Consider the following 23,620-nt stretch of genomic DNA (forward strand, 5'->3'; position numbering starts at 1 on the left):
GGGATGTGCTGTGTACGTGCCCTTAGCAACTCTTTGCCCAAGATCCCTGTCAGAAGAAGGAAGCTTTAGTTTCTATGTCTTTTGGGTAGGAGCAAAAATTCATTATTTTCTTATCTTGGATCTAAATGAAATAGGGGTTTCTTCTTTGTGATGTTAAGTTCCATGTCTCTTTTGTTTCAGCAGTCTTGTTTCAAGACTGGTTCATACTAAGGCACTAAGGCAACTTCAACTAAGGCACCTGCTTTCTGGGTACTGGCTGATCAGTTTGGATCCAAGCTGGTGCAATACTGATGGTGTGCTTGTTGTGGTTATGTGTGCTCTCTTCCTGCTCTTCTAAATTACTTACAGAGCCTAATATTAATGTGTTTCTGAAATACTACACCTTTAGCACAATTTTAGTGCTCTTTCATGTGTTATAGCACGGTGATAGCCTTTCTGCTTCACAGGTAGAATACTCTCTAGATATCTTAGGTCCAAACTAATCCTAAAGTACATTTTCTTTTTTGACTTTGTAAGAATAATGCTGTATCCAGTTTAAGCATGAGTAGTTTTGGACTGATTCCTGTTTGTTTGGTTTTTTTTTAACCCATAAGTGGTTTATATTCTTAATATTTGTATGTTGTCATCTAAACCCAAGTAAAACATTGTATTAAAGGTAGATGTGCTGTTTAGATCATTTTATTTTTGGCCTTCACAAATCAGGTCAAATTCAATTTAAGATACCAAGGGAATTCCATCATTTTCCTTTCCATCAATTTTCATAAAAGGGATGAACTTCTTTGATGGAAATCTAAGTCAGTTGTCTTCTCAAGGTAATACGAGACTCCTTTTAGTGTAGGGCGAAGACGAGGTTGAGCCTTTCATCCTCTACCATACATTAGTGCAGGGAGCAGCTGAAGTTTATAAACCTGTAAGAGAGTAGCACCATTTTAATGAGGTGCATACCTAAAATGGAGCATGTACCATTATTTATGTACTGTGTGGAATCTATCAGAGATTAATGCAGGCAGGTTCAGTGGAAGGAGTGCAGTTTGTGGGGCACTTCTAAAAGCCCACTTAAAAAGGGCAGTTTGTAAAAGTGAGTCTTGTGCATGGAGGAATGTGAAAGGGTATCAGAGCTGCTAAATTTGGTGGAACTCTTTATTGTCACTAATGTCTGTCAGGGGCTCAGAGATTAAAAGGGCTGCTGCATGTTTGATGGCACTTCCCCTACCAGATCTCTTATATGTGTACCCTGCACTGGAGCGCTGTAAAGAGGCAGACAGCAGTTTTTTGGGAAGGTCAGATGATATGAACTGGTTTTAATCCCAAAATAAGCAGTGTTATGGTTAGATGGAAAACTCTGAATATGGTTTGTAATTATTTTTCAGCTTGTTGTAGGAAAATACTACATAGTCTGAATATTTCTAGTTCTCAATGGTGTAAGCACTGAGTGGAGGAAAGAGGGGGGCTTACCTTCAGAAAGGGTGTCTCCAGAAACAGCAGAAAGGGAGATACTCTGCCACTGTCCTGGGCCTGAGCCACATACAACCAGTGACAGATGTGCTGCCATGCTGAGGAAGAGGTGGAGGAGATTGCCCTGTTATGGCTTGCTTCACCTCTGTGTTGTTTTTTTTAATACAATTGGGAAGTTGTCATAGAAAGTGGGAAGAAAGATAGAGATTTGCTGCAAATTGATGCTTTTAGTCTTTAGTTGTCTTCTGTTTTTGCAGAGCGAAGCAAATAGTACAGCCGAGTATTTGCAGCTGTCTAGTCCTTTGAGCATTTAGGAGTTGTTATGTCTTTTATGACCTGTTAGTGCTTTGTTAGCTGCAGAAATGTCTAGCAGCACTGAATGGTCCTTTGGAATGGCATTTGGTGTGATTCTTGGGGTCGTTCTGTCCAGGGAGAGGAGTTGGACCTTGATGATCCTTGTGGGTCCATTTCAACTCACAATATTCTGAGATTCAATAATAAGTTTGTTCAATAGATGGACAAATATTTTTAGTGACATTTGCACGAAGATCCCTTGTGTAAGGGGACTTTTTGAGTTGGGGAAGTAGCACAGCTATGAGCACCAGCAACAGGTGAGTCCAGTGCATATGCCTGGAAACTGCAAGCAGCTCTCTGGGTTTTTTTTTTCTGCAGAAAACATTGTCTCGACAGAGGAGCTATCAGGAAATTGCTTGAGGGTTGTTTAGTTCTGGTTGGTTTGGTTTTGTTCCCTGACTGGACACCAGTATGTGGGATCAGTGTAGTTATTCCATTACATGAGCCAGGCTACACCATGGAGTGTTGCAGCAGCAGAAAAATGAGTTGAGGCAAATTGTGTCTTTGTTAATATATAGTGGCAGGTAGTCCCAGTCAGCATTATGTTGTTTGGATTCTCAAGAGGGAGAGAGAAACAGGTATTTTATGCACTGGAAGAGGATGGTAGCAGAAGTATGTTGCTGCTGGTGTTGAGTAGAAGCGAGAGGAGACAAACACGTTGTTCTGAAGCTTCATCTGGGGTGCTGACAGCAGCAGTCGGATCCTGTGCAGAAATGTCCCAAGGCTCTTCTCCATGCCTTCAATGAAAAAAACATTTGTGCATGCTATTTGACTTCTGTATATTTCGTCATCAGACTAAAAGTAGATGTGTTTCTCTAGATACTCCGTTGTAAATAAAAAATCTGGACTTTGGGGATGAATTTCCTGGCTGTGCACTGTGTGGACAGAGCTCTGTTGGATCATAGCTGAACCAAGCTTTTACAGTCCTTTTCCAGTGTGAAGGCAGCGTAGAAGGGAGGAAGCCAAAGTTGCCTAAAAGGGTGAAAAATTCCCTTTCTGCCATTGGGCCTCTGTTTTTCTTTTTCTCCTAGTTCCCTTATGCATTGCACACTCTGACTGCTGCTGGTGCTGTTGCTTCTTGTCTGCTAAAGACAAGTGCAGAAAAGCTGTATAGAGTTCTTTAGCACTTGCTATGTTTGCAACAGCAATTTCTTTTCTCCTTTGCCTGCTGTATTTACACTGTGCTAAAAGTAAGATCAGTGCCTTGCAGAATGAATAGTTTGAGACCTCTCTTCTGTAAGGCTGTAAGGGAGGCTGAGCTGAGGACAGAGGAGATGTATCTGAGTGTAGAGACAATTTCATGCAGGTATGTAGCTCTTAGTGCTAATCACGCAGGTTTGGTTGGGGTTTTTTTCCACAATTAATTAGTTTACTTTATGAAAAAAAATTGAGTTAGGTATTTGGACAAAGCCAGGTTGAATAATGATGATGAATGTTTTCAGGAAGAGTACTCCAGGCTTGAAGGGGGAAGTAGAAAATAGCACAGAGGTTTCAGTGTGCTGAATTCACCAAAATATTTAAACAAATTGTCAAAATCTTGTGCTCCTGTAAATATGTACTAGTAAACTACTAAAACTGGCATTTTTGTTTAAGATAGAAACGTAAGCTATGTTTTAAAATTTATTTTAATAAATAAAATTTCTATTTATTTTAATATAACATTAAAATACCCTTTCATGTGGGAAGATTGGCATTTTAAGAATATTTAAAGCTGTTAATGGCCAGCCGCTTTGCTGAACTGCTGACTTCACACATACCATTTCCTTTTTCAGGTTTTTACAACCCCACATCTGACTTTTAAAGCAGGATGGGGAGGGAGGGAAGGAGGAGAAAAACTTTTTCATTTTTTGTTGGTAGACATAGAGCAGCTCTAAACTGCAATTTTAAAAATTACTGTCAATTTAGTAAATGTTGTATCTCCATGACATTAATTGTTTCTGTTGTGCATTAATACAAGCTGTGCTGTTTAATTTGGAGACCTTACTTCTCTGATGTTCTCATGTATAAGTATTATTTCTTGCTTCAGGATTTTTTGGAACAAATCTTTGGTCTAAACCATGTTAATGTTTCTTTTTAAAATATGCAATGCTTTACTCTACTGAATAACACACTTAATAAGGTTTGAGAGTTTAGAGAGAGTTTCGCATTCTTGAAATGTATGACTTACTGTAATTACAGTTGCTCATATTCTAAAGCAGGTCATAAACTTACCTGGAGAGAGAGAGCAGAACATTTACAGGCAATATTTTACTGCTGACAGCTTAAAAGTTTGTTTATGCTAATCACTTCATAAATAGTGAGCAGTACACCACTGGTGACTTACCAAGCAGTTTTGCAAATGCAGAAAATTTCTGCTTGATGTTAAAGAAAATGACATTACAAAAATATATTTGTAAAGCACTAAGTACCCACTGGCTTTCTTTAACAACTTAAGAAATACTCAAGCTTAGTTGTTGTAATGATACATATGGCTAGTTAATATTTGCTGGTTTGAAAGCCTGTGAATTTCATTAAAGTCTATCTGTCTAGCTTTGCTCTTAGTGACTAGAGGAGGTATTCAGATATATCACTTTATTGAAAGTTGAGCTGTATGAAAATGTAGAAGTTTAATTTCCTTTCCTTGAAAGAATTTAACTTTTTTGGTTGTTTTTTTTTTTAATACAAAGAATGTGAACTAAAAGGGATTCCAACTCAGATCAAATTTCTTGTCAGAACACCGACTGATTATGTATTTGTGTGCATAAATGAAAGAAGACCTGATTTTTAATGTTTGGTTCACAGTCATAAATGTGTAATGCTAAATAATATTAAGTTTAGAAGTAGGAGGCTTTTGTTACATTTTCTAAAGTTCTGATACATAAGTGTAATTTTTTTCTTCCTTTAGCCTTTGAGATCTTACTTTTCCATAATGATGCCACCTGTGTGCACTGAGAGGAAAACTTTATTTATTTAATAAAAACTCTTTATTACAGAAATAAGGAAGTATGCTGTTGTGTCTTCAAGTATACTGGATGAGTCTATATGCTGGGTAGTTTGCTGGAAATTATTTTTAAGTATTGAAAATTTTATTTAATACTGTATATTATTTTAAAAATCCTTTTAAGTTTTACTCTCCTTGTTTGCCTCTTTTCAGCCCCTTAAAGACTTTTAGAAATGGTGTGAAGTAGGGTTTTATTTAAGAGACAAGAGATGAGTAGACAGATGATTAGGTTTAAGGAAAAGATGTTCCAGATTCATGAAGGATGGCTTTGAAGTAATGCAGCTAGGTCACACTGGTTTGGGAAGTGACTGGTGCCTGTAGGTCCCGTTCCCCGTGTGTGGAGCCTGGAGTGGGAGCTGTGGCTGCTGGGCCGTGCCCATGGGGAGGCTGCACAGGTCCCTTCCTTGAAGGGCTCTGCAGCAGCACTGGCAGTGGCAGACAGCAGGGAGGAGAGGAGCAGGGAGCGTGGCCAGCACTTGGAGCTGATGTCTCATGTGTTTCTAAATGTAATAGTGCGTGAATGCTAATGGGGAAAGCAAATGTAAGACTTGTACAAATGACAGCATTAGCAGGGGGAAGTATTTCTTAGCTTACACTGTACCTATTTTCTGTCTATAACTGGTTTTGCTGTTCAAACTATGTGTAATTCTTTTTCACCCTTGCATATGGAATTTTAATCTTGAAGCCTTTGTAGAATAAAAAAGGGGCAAATACAACTCGTTCCCATTAAGCCTGAAAAATATCTGCCTTTATTTCAGGCTAAAACTGAGAACTTCATTGATGCTTCCAAGTGGCTGTTTTGTTAGATTCCTCCTCAGTGCAGTGTATCTGTGTGAAAGAATAGTCTCAGTCCTTACCCAGCAGAGATTGCCCATTGATGACTGTCCCACCCATGAAGATGCCAATGGTGAGGTCTAAGTTACTGCATTTGTACCACTGGTAGGGTCAGAAAAGCTAATGGGCTCTAAAATTGCTGGCTCTTGTCCTGCCTTAGATGCACAGTCATTGAGAGAAAAACCTGAATCTTCTGTGTGCAGACTGAACCCACAGTCTCTTCTTTGCTTAGGCTTCTTTTAAATGTTACATTTATCTCCGTAGTTCTGTTGTGTGTTTTTATGAGCAAGCATGCTGTCAAGATAAACTTGCACTGGGAAGCCCTAGATATGCAAATATATTTTTTTTTCAGGACATTTGGCTTACTTGAATGCCTGGCTAACAGAAGGATAATGGAGATGCATGGCAGGCAAAAGAAGGAACAATTTTGACGTTTTCTGTAGAATGCTACCTTCTTGGAAATGCAGCAATGCATGCCCTTTGAATAATTCTTCCAAAAATAGAAAGAGAAAAGTTAGGCAGGAAAAATGTTTTCTACCCTGTTTTCTGACACCCAGTATTATGTACTAGCAATACAGAGAAGGTAAAGCATTATATTAGTAGACAAGCTATTAGTAGCTTGTCTACTAATATAATGCTTTCTGACAAAGGGCTTGCACAGTGGGAGGTGGCTAGTAGAAGTGATTTGGGGATTAACAATAAAAACTTCAGTAAGGAATTAAAGGCAGATAAATGCTTTCCTTCAGATTTTTTAAAAAGGAATTCATGTAAGGGATGGAAATCAGATAAGACTAAAACTCAGTTTACAGGATGAATTGAGACATAAGGGATGTAAATAATACACTTCAGGAGTGTGTGGATATCCTTTGAGTGCTCTTTGGATTGAAGACATTTTGATGATTAATCCAATAGTATCCTAGGTTTGTGGAATATTTTTCCCCCACTGCTTTTTCCTTAATTTGCAGCAAATGGTTTCTCACTGGATTCTGTACTGACAGTCACTTAAATACTTTGTTCATTTTGTCTGTGACTGACAACCTCTGTGCTCATCTCAGTCTTTATAACTTTGGTTTTCATTCTGTTGTTTTGTGCACTCTAATGCCATTGCACTTCAGCCTTGCCATTGCATTTCTTTGTTTGCTCATATATTCCTGACCTTGTTTGTTTCATTTTTCCCTTTATTTCTAGAAGCTTCTCTATTAATTTCTTAACCCCATCTTTCTTATTCAGCGTGCTTGCCAAGGCATGTGTACAAGAATCTTGAGATCTGTCCTTGCTGTGTAATTTTACCAGAATCTGCCTGGAGGTGTTTTCCCTGTGTTTGCTGGTGGTTTTCTTCTTTTCTGTGTTGGGTGTGCTGTGGGTTGAGCCAGGCTGGGGATGGTGAGTGTGACATAAGGGACTCTGTCTTGGTTAGCAAAGGGCACAACTGCCTTGCTTAGAGTTTGCTACTTAAGTATGTGAGGTGATGGAAAATAGTTCCTACATCTGCCCCTGCAGAAGAAGTTGCACTTTGTTTCAGGTTGACCCTGCCCTGGGTTTGAGGTAACTGGTTTGAAGTTTGCTGTGGTTCAGCAGCATGTAGTGGTTGTTAGAGGCTCAGAAATGCCGTTCTTTAGTGTTTTCTGTGACAAACAGTACGATCAACGAGCTAATTTAATAGCAGCTTTAAATTGAATCCTTAGGTGTAACTGAGTTCTAAGTAGCACCTCTTGGAAACAGTAATATATTGTGTTCCTGCAGTTGGATTTGCCTCATTTCAAACAGCTCTTTCAGAACTTTCAGTTGTCTTATATTTTTAACAGGCTGGTGGGCATGCTGTAAAACAGCCTATCTGGTACAACACAAGCTAATGAAAAGCTGGAATCCTTTTTATGTTCTCACAGACGCTCCGGTTGTGCTAAACTTGATGACTATCACTGCAGGGTTGGAATCTTTATTACTGCACCAAGTGCAATCTGGTACTTGGAACAAAAAGATAAAAACCATGCGCTGTTCTAAAGTAATCTGTAAAAACAGTTACTTTGACTCTGCATCACCTTCCATGATTTATTACTTGCAGTGGAAAAGCTTTGAATTTTTGGGGGAGTCTGTGAAAGTATAAAGTATTTCAAATCTATTTGATGGCTTAAAAGGATTCTGTTCTTAATCTCGATGATCACTTATACTATGAATGCTATTGTGTAGCAAAACCTGCTTATTTTATGGTAGTACTCAGTTTTATTTATAACTCCTTTCAAGTCTCAGTCTTGAGTTTTTGTAATAACTGTCCAGCATGTTCACAGACAACACACACGTGAAATAAATTCATCAGTCACTGGCATTTTAAAAAACTTTTAATTAGCTTTAGTCATGTTCTTGCACTGTATAAAGTTTTCATCATCCAGTCCATCATCATAGTGCTTTGAAGTTTCTTGAAGTTTCAGTAAAGGATCGCAGTTTCAGGAAAATACTCAGCTGTATGATACTTCTCTTTTTATATGTGATATATATGAGTATTTTAATTTTTTTTTTTGCATGTGAGTAGAAGAGTCAAGAAATTCCATGTAGATAACCTGCTTTTCAACTGTTACTGCTTTTATGTCACAGTGGAAAGATGTAGCTTCTAAAAATGTTACCTTTGACAAAATTAATCATGGAAAGAGTATGCACATATTTAAATTCAAAAAACTCCTCATGCTTTTGGTGATGTCACCTTTAAACCTTGTGGAAGTTGCTTGAAAGGAAATTATTCAAGAACATAATTCAGAAATTTGAATATATTTACCCATTATTACTTGAAAAGTTAATGGACATGGATAATAAACTTTCTGGCTTTGTTGCTTCAAGGCTAGATGCTTGAAATGAGTTTGACTTGAACACAGTCAAAGTTCAAAATACTAGATGCTGGAGTAGAAAATCACAGTAATACACACAAAAAAGAAAGCTTGTTTTTGCTGTTTTACACTAGTTTAACCAATCTGTCTCTTCCAGTTTCTAAACCCTACAAGAATGTGGCTCAGTGCTTTTATCTGCAGTTAGCATTTCCCTAACACTTCTCTGTGTGCTGTTACAAGTCTGTTACAAATCATAGGGCTGGGCTATCACTGAGCACTTGGGCCTTGTACAGATTTTTCACATTAGTGTTTTGTTCCCTCTTCAACTGTAGTTGTGCAAGATAATGTGTTTTACCCAGAGGTATTGAAGTTGATGATTGTTTAACTCTGTGCAAGTGAGGCAGGGTGAGTAGGTTATGTATGAAGAGTCTTCCATTTTTCAGTAATATTTCTTGGGGGTGAAAAGGAATAAAGCACATTTTATATCTTTCTTTGTTTTAGAAATCCACAGAAAATGCAAATCATTAGAGAATGAACTGTCTAAAACAAGGAAATGAAAGTTAGCATTTGGTATTTTTGCTACTTTTATTTAACTGTTGTTTGCACACTACTCTCCTACAGATAGTTTGTTAAACACTTGCAATTTAAAACCAGCAAGATAATTATATACCAATACAAAAAATCATCCTTTCCAAAAAAAGAAAACCCAAATGCCAGCAACAACCTCCCCCCCTAACTTGTTGTATTATTGCTCCACAGGAAACTGTTGTGTTGAAAGGAAGAATTAACTGGTCTTTCAACTTCAGCCTTTTTATTGTGAGAGGGGAGATCACAGAGTGTTACCATGGGGAGAACGGCAGCGAAAGGTAAGGCCTGGTAGCTTTAATCCAAGAGGAAAGAAAGTGGGGAACCTGTTAAATTCTCTTTTTGGATCTGGTGGAATACAACATGACAATTTGCCATACTGTTAGATTAAGGAAGACAGTTTGTGATATCTTCTGAATCCAGGTAAGTTCAAACTTCCCATTGTTTTAGAATATATATGCTGAATTTGGCTGTCTTGAGTTCCACAAGTTTAATGAAAAAAATTCTGTCCTGTGACAGCCTTGAAATCATTACTGTACTGTGAAATTAAGGAATGTGTCTAGGTGTGCTATTAAATAAAACTGAGGGCTTTATTCTGGAGTTGCCTATAATTTAGCAGGATAATAACTAAATAGTACAAAGAATCAAATTTTATCCCAGTGAATGGCATTAGCAACTGTCTTTGAAGATAAAATGAACATTTTAAAAGAAATTCATCCACAAGTACATGGTGTACCACAAAGGTGTGATTTCTGCTGTGTCATGTTTGCAGATGTTAATTGTGAGTTCAGAGCTAAAATAGAGAGAGAGACTTAAGAAGAAACAAGAGTGTTTGGGCTGATGAAACAAAAAAAAAATTAGAAGAGCAAAAGATCTACTCTCTGGAACCATGTTGTTGCTGCTTTGGAAGCTTCCAGATTGGTAGTCATCCTCCATAAAAGGCTGCTAGCACTTTTGTACTTTCCTTGAGCTTACCACCTTCACCCCAAGCTGCTTTATGTGCTTGTGTGTTCCCTTGGTAAATAATTGTCTTTTGCTAGAATAGATTTTCTGTAATGGCAGGAGTCATCCATTTAATTGTTGCACCAGGAGTTTATGGAGGAAGTCTGACCCCTTCTCTTGTAGGTTTTCTGCATGGCTGTTGTCTAAATATAGTCAAAGAGACTGGCTGTTCCAAGCAGATAAGATAAGAATCCTGCTTGGGAAACACAAAAAGAAAGGAAAGGAGAAATTTTCATATTCACTCTGTCTGGATATCCTAAACTGTGTGCACTGAGGCTTGGTGAAAGGCGCTCACAACGCTGTGTAGTGGGGAGTGAGAAGAAGGCCCCTTCCTGAGCAATAGTTAGTGTTGGGCTTGTTTTAGTAAACTTCATTTCAGGGTGAGTAACTGTGTGGCATGGGAAGAGCAAAAGTTTTTGTCTCCCAAAGGTATTTACATCAGGAAAAGACAAGGGGCTTGTTTGAGAAGAGTGGTATCCTGCCATGTTCTGAAGACCCAGAAGAGTTGAAGACATCAGGGTGGCTGAGGGATAGCTGCAGGAGTCTTGAAAGCATGACTGTGAACTTCATTTTCCCCACAGTGGACAATGAGCAAATAACAAGTCTTAGAAGACAGCACATACATGCCTTCCCTACATGTAGCACACCATTCTGGGGTGAAAACTATTGCTGTTAAAAGACATGATGTTTGCTATCCCTTAGACAAAACAGTCATCTAGTTTGCTGAAAGGTTAAGTCTTCTAGAAAGAAGTTGCAAAGTTTTAAAGCTTCTCAGGCAAGAAACTGTAGTTCAGTATGGGAGCTTATAAGAGGAAATACACATTGGTCACCAGGATTATCTTTGCCCAGAGCTTTACCACTGCCTTCTCTGATTATTTTTTGTTTGATATTCACAAGTCAGTCAGGATAGCTTTGTCCTTTTTTTTTCCCTTTGTCTCTAATTTCTTAAGTGATAGATGTGGTTGCTCTTGCCTGTCTTCTGTTGAGTAATCTTATCAGCAAAATTCTGTGGTTACAGATAGGGTGGGAGTAATGTAAACACACAGAGTTTTGAATCAGTAAGCAGAAAGCACTATGTTAAATAATCTTACTCTAATCTTGGCTTGTATCTAAAGCTTTAGCTTATGCAGTGCACTCTAGAAAATAAATTGTTCGTGAACAATAGAATATGTTGCTTTTAAAATTTTAGTGTATGCTGTACTCCTATCTTGCTGCCCTAAAAGAAAGAAATTTTTCATAGGGTATTTAGCCTTTACATGGTATAGGCTAAATATGCATAGATACATAGCAAATATATAAATGCTATGTACTTATATGTAATAGTTCATTTTCAAAACTTTTTTTGAGATAGGTATCCTGTTCTTCATTGTTCTTTTAGAGAGCTGAGTAGCATTTGATGTAGTCCATTTGATTAAGCAAAATTTCATTCTAGCTCTTGTTTTGGCAAATGATCTAACACATATTGTGTTTTACATTAAGAAATAAACTGAAACTTTTCCCTTTAGAAATAGACAGGGGAAGATAGATGATTAATTAAGCTGACCTTTTTTTTTGTTACTATGAGCTTCAAGACTGTAGGACTAATAAGTCTCTTCTGTCTCCAATATATAAATAGAGTTCCTATTTTCAACTGAACTTTTCAGGTTTCAAGGAATTAGCCATTGAATGTGGCTAGGAGCCGAATGTGCAATGGGATGAAAAGAAAATACTCTTTGTACATGTACATTTATTTACAGGTACATATTATGTCATTCATTACCTCATTTTTTGAGGTTTGACCTCAAAGTTTGACCAAGCTGGGGATCATGTGCAGACAGAATCACCTTGTTTGGCCCAGGGATTTGAATAATAGCCTTCTGTCTAAATTTTTTTTCTGTGATCTTTGGAAACTAAATTTATTAAAATATAGAATATTAAAATTTCAAATATAGATTGGCATGCATTAAAAAACTCCATGTGTTTATAAAAACTTAATATTTATAAAATTGGTTTTTAATAAAATATTACTTTCTTTATCTTTTTTTGAAAATAAACCATTTTTTTTTATCCAGCCTAACTGCCATCATTGGAGAAAGCATACCTGAACAAGGCTGGGCAGTATAGACTGTGAATAGTGACTGTGAAATACAGACTGAGGAAAGTTTTCTGGGGTGGCAATAGAAAGATACAGGGTTTCTGATGTGGGAACAGGTTGGTAATTCTTCCTGCTAGTAGCTTTGCATCTGTTTAGACAAAACACTCCAGCTTTGTAATGGTATTCCCAGCTTCCCCCTGATGAAGGTTGGAATGCATAAAAGCAAGGGGATCCTTTGAAAGCAGTGTTGGTTTTATTCAGGCTTATTCTTGGATGCTTCTGCATACGCTGGGTGAGATTTATTTGTACGTTTTAAAGATGAGATTTCCTACCATCAAAAACAAGTGATAATGACAGTGCTTTGTGTTTACTGTGCATGAAAATGCCTCCACCACAAATGAAATGTTTAAAATGCTGTTGAGGAATCCACTTATTAATATAATCATCTCTTCTTTTCCTGTAGTTTTCTAATGGCTGATAAGAGAAATACATTGCTGAGAGTGTTTTGTTTCAACTTTCATATTTGCTGTGATATTTTTGAAAGAGGCACTAAAGCTTGCTGGTATAGGGAATAAATAATTCATGTAGTGATTGTCAGCAAGAAGACATGTGGTGTCCAGGCTGCAGTTTTTCACATTCTTTCACCTGTTCTTGATGTCTCTTGTCATGAAAAGCTGTCATCTTGTTTTTAATCTCACACTGTTTGGTAGATACTCTTTCATGACTCTGTCCTTTCAAGCTTTGGGTGTTTGCAGGAAGCAGTTATTAGTTCTCTTCTTTCAGTGGAGCTCCACATAAGAGACTTCTTGATTTCCTTTTGGACATAGTCAGATTGGGAAGTTACTTGTTCTGCGCCCCTGATGTCTGCCTTAGTACCATGACTGTTTGTGGGAAATACTGACTAAGGTTATAGAATGTGGCAAAAGGTCCTGCTAGTAGAAAATTATCTGGATTCAGCTCAAGCCCAAAGAGGCTGGATGAAATATATTTTCATAGGATGTAGGATGGAGAAGGTGAACATTAGCCTTGCATCTTTTCAGTGTTACTGAACTAGTTTTAGCATTATCCCTTCTGAGATTCCCACAGGTAGTTGTAGGGTATCCACTTGTATGGGTTAAAGCCCTACTGCTGAGGAGGTACTGGGGTTAGAGGTCTGTAGGCCCTATCCCAAATAATTTCAGCAGTTCCATCTGAAGCTGACTTTCATTAGCATTTTTTTTCAGGAATCTATATAATAGAAAATTTTCCAAAGTAAACTTCTTCCAAAAGAAAGAGCATATAAGTCAAGAAAGAAGATTAAGTCAAGATGTAAACATAGCATTTTTTTTCTTTTTCAAAGGACTTGGAGTTCTGCCTGTGTCTGCTTTAGGAGAAAAGGGTGGTATTTTTGCAGTGTATTTTATGAGCAGTTGTGTAAGCTGTGCATTGATTATGTAGGACTGTGAAGTCTGGATTATTCTTGGAAGGTGTTATGGTCCTGAGTACACTCATAGGCTTTAATGACCCTGACTCACCTGGGCCCTCCACCTGCCCTGCCCCAGTGGTGCTGCAGCAGAGCCAGTCTCCAGATCACCACAGCCCTGGCCCCATGCCCCATCCCAGCCCCAGCCTGTCTCCTGGGATGGCCCCCAGCGCTGGGGCTGCCCCCAGGGCCACCCCCCCAGTAGCTCCTGGACAGGGTGATGGGGTGGCTCTCATCCATCCATCCATCCATCCATCCATCCATCCATCCATCCATCCATCCATCCATCCATCCATCCATCCATCCATCCATCCATGTGGATGGCTTATCCTCTCCTCAGTGAGTGGTAGGGCAGGATTTTGGGTCTGGTGGCAGAGGCTTGTCATGACCCAGCTCTTGCATTATGTGGCAATTTCCTGATAATGATGAAAGATGTGAGATGGAAGTGCTGAACACCACACGTTGCTTGTCAGTATGTTTAATGAAATACTTTACTTACAGAAAAGAAACACTGTTAGGGCTTAGTCTTTTCTGCAGAACAATTCATTGTATTTCAAGTGTTTCTGTCACCAAATGCTTCACATTCTAGGTCAGGAGTGCTTTGTTTTCAAGAGCAACCCATCAGTAGTTGTAGACTTAAAAGTGAGTGAATACAGCTACTAATAATTGACTACTAATGCAATCTTCGGTAAAAGTGAGCCTTCCCTTCACCTGTACCAGTTCAGGCTCAGTGGGATAACCCAAGGTGTGAGCTAGGCACAAGCCTAACTAGAGGAGCAGCCCCATTCCCAGTAGTGAGGCATTTGCAGACCAAGAGTTATTCTCCTGTGCAGATCTTGGTAAAAAACAAAAAAGATTTTTAGATCTGAAAATGTGCTTGCATTTTTGTTGTGAGATCAATATCATGTCAGTATCGCACTCAAGTCCAGGAGTGTCAAAAGCAGGTCACCAAACAATGTATTTTAAAAGGAATGAGTGGAACTGTCTCTCTCAGTCTTCTCCATTATAGCTGCCCAGCTCTCCTGCATCTCTCATGCATGCTGAAATCCATCAAAAATGAAATATGGCAGACCCCTGAGTGTGTGCCAAGATTAATGACAGAGAAGGTGGATTCTTTTGAGTGATTCTTTTAAATAACTGATGAGTGCTGAGATAGCTGCTTTGAATATTTGAGAATTTTATATTGAGACTATTGAGTATTAAAGAATCTCAATATAGAATGAAATCTTTAACTCAGAAAGATGGTTTTAGGATGGTTTTTTTTTTTCCTTGTTTCTCAGTTCACAGTGATCTGTGTATAACCAGATGTATAAAGCTATCCAGTGATCTTTAGGATCTCAAATTTTATGTAGGTTGAAGTAAAACTGTTTAAAAATAGGACAGGATTGCTGTCTGTGAGCTCATATTCTGTATTCTGCAACTAGATTTATTCTAATAATTGATATAAAGTAGTCAAAAGCTCTGCTTTTTCATGCTGTACTTTTCAATATACTTTGAAGGGAAAATAGTGTGGTGATTAAATTTACATACCTTTTTGATTATGTACTGAAATGAATAAAATAAAGTCAACAAGATATTCTGTGTTGTTTGAAAGCATTCTGTGCTATGCTGGACATAGTTATGATGTGAATATTAAATTTATTATGTAATGGAATCTTGTCTTTTAGATTCAAAGAATATTAGAAAAGAGAAAGATGGAAAGAATCAGCAGGCAAACAACCCATCTTTAAAAAGTGGTAGGTATTGCAGCTGTCAGGTTCTTAGTTAAGGTACTCTAAAAGAAAAAAAAATGTGTGTTTGGATGCACTTTTTTCTGACTTCTTTTCCTTTTTGGAATCTCTTGGGTTATTATGGTGGGTAGTAAAAAACATACCTTTGCTTTTGTCTAGCTGTTAGGAAAGTATGTTTTGTTATAGAAAGTGATGGTTGAAGCTGCTTGAGTTGAACCTGCTAGTTTTACGAGCCAAATAAGTATTCTTTGTATGCATAAACAAAGATGCTGTGTAAACTTTATTATTTTTAAACTGTTACTGATTTGTTTGTTCTTCTCCTCATGTATTTCTCAGTCTCATGCCTTTTCTGCTGCAGTTACCTTTTATTTCCTTACTGTGTTTGCTGGTGCCAAAAGAAAGATTTTCAGTTTCATAGTCTTGAGTTTTTAGGATTGCTAACGGGATTAAATTGCCTGGGATTCTAATTTTACTTTAAATAATTGATGTGCCAGCAGAATTTGTGGTTTTTTTTTTTTTTAGTAAACGGAGGAAAAGTGCACACTTACCAGAAATGATCTAAATTTTTGGCTAACTTAGCCTCTCCTGTGCACAGCAGGTGCCATAAGGCAGTGTATACATGAGATTGCTATCAGGGTAGCTTCTGTGGTGGGCTGCAGTGAGACAGCAGCAACATCCTTAGATATGCTTTGCATGTTCACATTGTTTGTTTGAATTTGGACAGTAAGAAATGTCATGAGTAGTATTGACTAAAGTACAAAATCTTCTCAGGAGTTCTTGAAAAAATGACACTGAATTATTTAAACTCTCACTCTGCTCACCTTTCTGTGCTTTCTAACTCCTGAGAGATGGTCTGGTTCTTCTTGGGTATCAGTGGAGACAAGTAGCATAGTCACTGATCAAACAATGCCAGGATACTGACACATTGGCTGGGTAATTGAGGTAATGACTTTACATAAAAGATACAATACCAGTCATAGTGCAGCCTTCAGCTGTTACATTTGCCAGAGCTAATTTTTTCATTTATTGGGACTTTGGCCATCACAGAGTGGGTAAGGTTGGACGCAACCACTGGAGGTCATTGGCCCAACCTGCTGCTCAAGCAGGAACCCCTAGGACACATTACTTGGGATTGTGTCCAGAAAATGTACAAGAATCTCCAGAGGAGGAGAATCCACAACCTGTGCAGGCAACCTGTCATCTTTATTTGTCCCTGTTACTTTGAACCAGAAAAGGAGGCATATTTGTCTTTTTTCTTCTTCTGCAGTGTAAAAGGAGCTCCAGTCAAACTGGACTCCGTGTGTCTGTTTTAAATAATGTTGTCTGACATGACAGAGTGCTGTAGACACCCCTCACCAGCAAAGTGCTCTTCATATGTGGATAAGATAACCATATTTCATGAGTTACTGGAAAATGTCCCTGCCTCCTCCTGCAGCTGAGAGCAAGGTGTTGAAAAACCTTCTCTTTGTGGAGAGCAGAGCTAAGCAGACAAGGCTCATTCTGTGTTCTTGACTTGGTCTGTGCTATTAACCCAGTGTCTGGGAACTGAACTGCTTCATGAAATCTAGGCTCAGCTTTGTCAAACAGAGAGGAGTTTCTTGCAAGATCTCCAATTATCTACAGATAAATATTTTTTATCCTGTGTTGTTGCTTGTTGGTGGCAAAGGAGCAGAAAGAGCCTCTTGATGCTAGATGAAGACACCATACAATGCTTTGGGCTAGCAGCTAGGAAGTCTCCAGAGTTTCCAGGGCAATGTGTGATAGGAAAAGTCAAAGAGGAGATACAGAAGTGAAGAACAGGTTAAAAAAATAGACTGAAGCAAGTAGAGAAAGATATGAGGAGGAGAAAAATTTTAATTGAAGGATCACAACATAAAGAAAGAGGTACAAGGTATAAAGCGGAGTATGAAATACCTTACACCTAAACTACTGCATTTTCAAGAGTATGTGAACAAAAGTTATAAGGAAGTCTCATCTTTGAAGAAGAAAGGTTATGGGATGAAGACTAGAAAATAGGCATCTCCATGTCCAAAGTCTCAGATGGCTGCCAAGGGAACCTAGGGTGATCTGAGAAGACATGACATGTTCCATCTGCCCAAACATTCTACCAATCTGCAAGTGACAACTCATAGTTTAAATCTTCAGTTAAAATTTTGTAAAACTTTTAGCTTTTACTAAACTAGAGAATTACATATGGTGAAAAAAGATGGGGAGCACTTCAACAAATCAGGATTTCACTTATTCATGGCAGCAGATGTGATGCCTCCAGAGGTGCTGAGGCAGGGGACTGATGTCACAAGGAGGCTTCTCACTTCTCTTGGAGAACTTGTAGTGGTTGAGGAAATTTCACCATGGCTGGAAAAGGTCAAATAGTACACACTGTCAAGAAGGACAAGATGGGATCACCTGGGGAATTACAGACTGGCCTGCCCAGTCTAAGTCTTCAGGAAGACTATAAAGAAAATATTTCTGGAAACCATTTCCAAGCAAATAAAGGACAGCAATGAGGTTAGGAACAGAGGAGGTAGATTTGTCAAGTGTGTGAACTGTGCATGACTGATTGCCTTTTGTGCTTAGTTACTCTGGAAACAAGGAAAAGCAATGGATGTTGTTCATGTCAACTTAAGCAAAGCTTTCTGTACAGTTTCTGTAGCGTCCTTTCAGCCAAACTGGTGAGATGTGGTTTGGATAGGTGGATGAAAAATTGAGTGGACTGTCAAGCTGTGCACCTGTCAGATGGTAGCTAGTGGCATTTCTTAGAGGTCAGTATTAGGGCTGATGCTGTTTAAGGCCTTACTGTCAGGTGGGGACAATTGTACAGAACACATTGCCAGAGCAGTTTGTGGGTAACATCTAATGGGGAGGAGTAGGGATTAGGCTGGAAGGCGGGACTGCCCTTCAGATGGACTTGCCAGTGCTGGGGAAATGGAATGGCAGGACCACGCTGTGACTCAGTGGTGACTGCGGCCAGAGCGGAGCCCAGGCGGGCAGCGGCTGCCTGGGCAGGAATTCAGCGGGAGAGGCGCCGAGGCCGCGGGCAGAGCGGAGCCCTGAGGCAGCCCGGGCGGGCAGGAATTCAGCGGGAGAGGCCCCGAGGCCGCGGGCAGAGCGGAGCCCTGAGGCAGCCCGGGCGGGCAGGAATTCAGCGGGAGAGGCCCCGAGGCCGCGGGCAGAGCGGAGCCCTGAGGCAGCCCGGGCGGGCAGGAATTCAGCGGGAGAGGCGCCGAGGCCGCGGGCAGAGCGGAGCCCTGAGGCAGCCCGGGCGGGCAGGAATTCAGCGGGAGAGGCCCCGAGGCCGCGGGCAGAGCGGAGCGTGGGCCAGCAGCGAGCTCGTGTGGCCAAAGAGCTCCACTGCAACGGGATCCTGCGGGCAGCGGGCCGGGAGGAGGCAGGCGTTCACTGCTTCGGGGAATTTGGGAGGCTCTATCGGGAGAGCTCTCTTCAGCTTTGAGCTGCACAGTACAAGGAAGGCTCTGCTGTACTGGAGTAGGCTGGCTTGAAGTCTTGCAAAAAATTGAATGCAAAAAACTGGTACTGAAACCAGAAGAAATGTTTCTTTTTCAGCTAAAAGAAAAGAAAGCTTATGGGAGATGGTCATGCTGTCCTCAACTACCTGTCAGGTGGATGGAAAGGGGACAGAGCCAGGCTCCTGTCAGAGCCACTGTGGAAGGAGAAGTGACAGATACTGGCTAGAGAATGAGAAATTCCTCCTTGATGAGGAAATCTTCACATTGAGTCTGATGGAACCCTGGAAGAGCGGGAAGCTGAGCTGGAGACCTCCTGAGGTCCCTTCTAGCTTGAGTAAATTTGGGATTGGCAGGTTTGACAAGAAGTGATAGGGTATTGATACAGCATTGAAGAGAGCATCAGGGGTCATTGACCCATGGGTCAGTGCCAGTAATGCAGGCAACTGTGACATGAACTCAGTCCCTCCATTTTTAAATTAGTCAGGCTTTTTTGCCATTGCTGCTTTTTTTGAATCACTATTTAAGAGCCTCCCTCCTATGCAGGTTTTAAACTAATAGTTTTTTTAATTTACAAAAGGCTCTAGTTACCTTTGGTTTGGGTTTTGTTTCATTCCATTTCCAGTATATGCTGGTTTGCTCTTCAGCATAAAATTTTCTTTTTCTCTCTAGTTTTCACTTTCCTGGTGGGTTATAAAGTTGTGGTTGTTGCATAACAGTCTTTTCTTAGGCTGTTTTATTCAGCCTGCAGATTTGAGTGTGAAGAGAAATGCACATTACATTATTTAGTATGAGCTAATTTTCTTAAGGATTTCTATTTGTCAGAAGCTGCATATTTTCAGGGTCTTTAGAATTAGAAATATGAATAACACAATTGCTTCTTTACCTGTGCACACTGAGAATACAGAGAAGCTTTTGGGTAGATATTTTTTCAATGTGCTTATCTTTCTAGAGATGAATCTTATATGTTGCAAACATACATGTATGTTCTATCTCTATAACTGCAGTAATTAAATGATAATTAGCACCATCTCTGAGAGCTTGGCTCTAATTTAATACAGTGTATCTTCACAGGTGGAGAGCTTCTAATTTTAACTCCAGGACATTTCTGCTTGCTGCAAGAGCTCTTGATAGCCAGGATTTAAAGCAAAGAGCTAGGCAATGTTGTTTTCCTCTTGGCTTATCTGTAGCTGGCTGCTTACCTTCTCTGTCTTTCTAGTACATGTTCTGTTACCTTCTGTGTTTTTCTAGTAAATGTTCCGTTGAAAAAACAAAACTGTTTCTTTCTCTCTATGTTTTTGGTCACCCCACGAAATTTATCATCCTGTTATTAAAATTCAGATAATTTGGGAAATGTTACTATAATCTTTTGGGAGGAGGTGAATGACTGTTTGTCCTGGTAAATGCGATGATGTCACTGAAGTATCTGTATTTGTACAGTCCTTAACACAACGAGGCTATGCATGACTACAGTTTTTACATCATGTTAGATCTGAGGCAGCTGGGACACAAATAATATTTTCCTTTGACTAGATTTAATTATGTAGAATTAGGTACTTTACTAAGGTAAACTCTGAATATATTTTTTTAATCAGAAGGCAACCTGAAGTGGCAGCTTTATTATTGGAGTACAAGAAGAATTTTTATAAGATAAAACCGTGCTATCAGTTCATAATATTTAATTTTTGCACCCTCCTTGGCTTGTTAATGAAAAGAGCAACAAATCTGGAGGCTTCTTTCTGGGGAAAGTTCTGAAGAGCTATTTCTGCCTTCCTGAAATACAAATATATGCTTAAGTTAATGTATCCTGCCTTTTGTAAGGAATACAAAATCAGTTTTACTGTGTAAATGTGTGAATAAAATTTTCATTCCAAAATAGGTGGAATTCCAAGATGTTGTGTAAAAGTGTCTTTGTTACCAGCCTGCATATATTCCAGACCACCAAATTAAGAGCTTTTGACATTTTACTGACTTGTTACTGACTTCTCACATTGCTGACAAGCACATGGCTTCTGCAGTGGCAAGGACAAAGGAGTTGTACACTTCTGAGTCTGTTTCACCAAGACCCAGGACCTCAGCAGGCCGAAGGGATGGTTCCCTTTTGCTTGAGGCACTTGATATTGTCAGCTGAACGCTGTACTGCTGCAGGAGGAATCTGGGTTTGAGCCACCACACATCCTTCAGAGAAGCTGTGTGCAAGTGCTGGAAAATGCTGCCATTTTCAGATTGTTTCTTTGCTTCTCCTCTCTCCTGAAAACTGCAGACCTGTATTTAAGCATCTGTGCCCAGTGGTGTTTTTGGAAGAATTACTGGCACACCTGGAGCAAGCTCTCCATCATCCCCAAGGATTTTGCATTAGGCTCTGTGAGTGGCTGTTGCTGAGCCGCTGGGTGGCATCACTGCATCATTTTGGGTTCATCAGTGCTTTATTCTTCAGGAACATCAGAAAGATGCCAGCTGCCCAAACAAGAAAAATAAGCAAAAGAGCTCACTCAGATAATTTAGTAACAAAAATATTAGCTGTGCCATTGTAGCTTTTCTCTTCCACTTTATATTGAAATAATTAATATGCTTGCTTGTATCTTTGATGTTGGTACTTCATATTTTTCCATTCATGCAAAACTGGTAACACTAATTAAATCAAATTCAGAATCCACTTGCCCATAAACACTTTACACATAAACAATGACACTGCTAACACTGGAAAAAATACCATGATTTTGTTACTTAACATTGCCATAATGTTTACCTATCTGTGCCATATTACATGATATTCTACAAAAAGAAACCTTTATGTGACTTCAGATAAAAAGAGACAAAGATCCAGTTGGAAGGCTGTGCTAATCTTCTTGCTTTCTAGTGGAAAATGTTCATAACATACATTTCAACAGTATTCACGTGCCTGTGTTTTTCAATGTATATCATCTCAGTACTCATATGAGGTTGTCATATCAACCCTGCTGTTAGGAGAATAAAGATATAGGAAAGCTAATGTGATTTATATAAGGATGCTTGGGAGATCCTTATGCAGAGAACTGAATCTAGATATTCTGACTTGGATTATTTTACATTTGGAAAAAAAATTGAAGGAAGGTTTATATTAATTATGCCTATTGTGTGTTCACCCCTTTAAATTAACATTAGTTTTGAAGCTCCTTCAAGGTCTGTATGTATTTCGATGGTGGAGTTTCCATTTGAGAATGATTCTGCTCTTGAGAAAATGTATTTTACAAGATCGTTGGGTTTTCTGTCCCTTTCTTTCCTCAAATCTTCATTTAATGTAAATTCCTTTTTTTATAAGTGTGTATATGTATTTTTTTATCTTGTGTCTTCCAGAACAGTTTAATTGGGATGATTATCTGAAAGAGACTGAATCAGTAGCTGCCCCTCTGCATTGTTTCAGACAGGTATGCCAGAATCTATTTTGCAAGTGTGTGTCTATTGTATGCTTGTTACAGGGTGATCCTAGAAAAACTTTCACATTTAGACTGCTTGCAGACTTCCCATTTGACTTCTTTTGATCTGTAGTTATCAGTAGCTTACAGTTTTGGCAGTTACTAGCTACGGAAGTTTTTTCATTCTTGGTTTCTGCCTCAAGCCAAATTTTGAGGGTTTCATTAAAATTGTTTCTTTGAACTCTGTTTTCCTTAAAAAAAAAAGACTAGCTAATGAAAACAGATAGCCTTGTCAGTGTTCAAAAATGTTTTCTACTTTTTTCAATAATCTTAGCGCTACCATGGTTTTATTGAGAATTAAAAAATTGCCTGATTGTCAGAGGAGTTTTTGCCCCATTTTTGAAAGATTCCTTTCAATTCTGTCTAGCTATAAGATGTGTGTGTAGTAGATTTGAATAACCACTTTTTTCCTGGGTCTCTAATATGTTTAATTTTGTCTCTTTCTGAACAGAGTGCTTTCTCCTTAGGGGTAACAGATACTAAAATTAAAAAACAAGCAGACAAACAAGTGGAATGTATGGGAATACAAAGAAAATACTGGATTTATGATGAAGGGTGTTTAATGTACTATTTGGTGTTACTCTATACCCTACAAGTTTGATCCCTCCACCTGATGGTTTAGTATGTATTTGCAGATGCAATTTAAATCTATCATCTTGTGTAAGCTAATGACCTCCAGTTTTTCAGCCCTCTGGAGACTGAGTCAATCTCTTTAGGCATCTTTCTCTCTGTTTTCCCAAGCTGAGGTGTATCTTGTCTATGTAAAGTTAAATAGGATTCAGTGCCCTCACTGTGTTAGGAAGATAGTTGCTAAGGAATTGGATTGTTCAGGTCATAGAAATGTAATAGGTGTGACAGGCAGTACATGTCTAGTTTAGTGGCTTGGGCATGTTCTGAAATTGTTTTCTAGGGTCTGTTGGTGGTCTGATTGTACTGTAAGAGATACTGGCCTCCAGTGGGGGCCCAAATAAAAAGCAGCACGAATTGAATGTCTGAGAAGGAGAGGAGCCATCACTTGGTGAGTCTGAAGCAGTTGCAGGAATGGAGAATTAGGAGACAGAAACACAGATGGTAACATTTCCTCATGCTAGATCTTGAATCTCAGCTTGCTCTTTGCAGATGAGGACAAAGGGCAAAGAGCCCCTCTCATGCTGCTTTCAGTGAGAGGTGGCTAAAAACACTGGTGTCCATAGCTCTGAGTGGAGCTGCAGAAATTATTTTCACAGTATGTGTTTTTCACAAGGCAGACACCTCAGACTCCTCTTGGGTAGAGGCAGAGGGTGGTGTGTTGTCCCTGGATCTTCCTGAGGTTAATGCCATACTCACAGACCATAAACCACCATGACCAGAGTGTTCCCAAGGAATGTAACTACTACAGAAAGCTGCTCAAAAGCCTTTCCCTGTGCCTT

At 39.2% G+C, this 23,620-nt stretch overlaps 1 protein-coding gene across 5 annotated transcripts in view; it reads left to right on the forward strand.

Moving 5' to 3' along the window:
- Positions 1 to 23,620, forward strand: part of SCML2 (Scm polycomb group protein like 2) — a 75,188-nt gene that overhangs the window by 4,306 nt on the left and 47,262 nt on the right. For 4 of the 5 annotated variants that reach the window (XM_036379379.1, XM_036379401.2, XM_054518568.1 and 1 more), the window contains exons 2-4: positions 9,199 to 9,305; positions 15,230 to 15,298; positions 22,093 to 22,163. In XM_036379379.1, the coding sequence (XP_036235272.1) occupies positions 9,284 to 9,305; positions 15,230 to 15,298; positions 22,093 to 22,163 (162 nt within the window). In that variant the 5' untranslated portion in view covers positions 9,199 to 9,283. The remainder of the gene's footprint in view (positions 1 to 9,198; positions 9,306 to 15,229; positions 15,299 to 22,092; positions 22,164 to 23,620) is intronic. The other variant, XM_054518569.1, reaches the window with a different exon arrangement.

Source organism: Molothrus ater, chromosome 2 (genome assembly GCF_012460135.2).
Source record: "Molothrus ater isolate BHLD 08-10-18 breed brown headed cowbird chromosome 2, BPBGC_Mater_1.1, whole genome shotgun sequence".
Taxonomy (NCBI): domain Eukaryota; kingdom Metazoa; phylum Chordata; class Aves; order Passeriformes; family Icteridae; genus Molothrus; species Molothrus ater.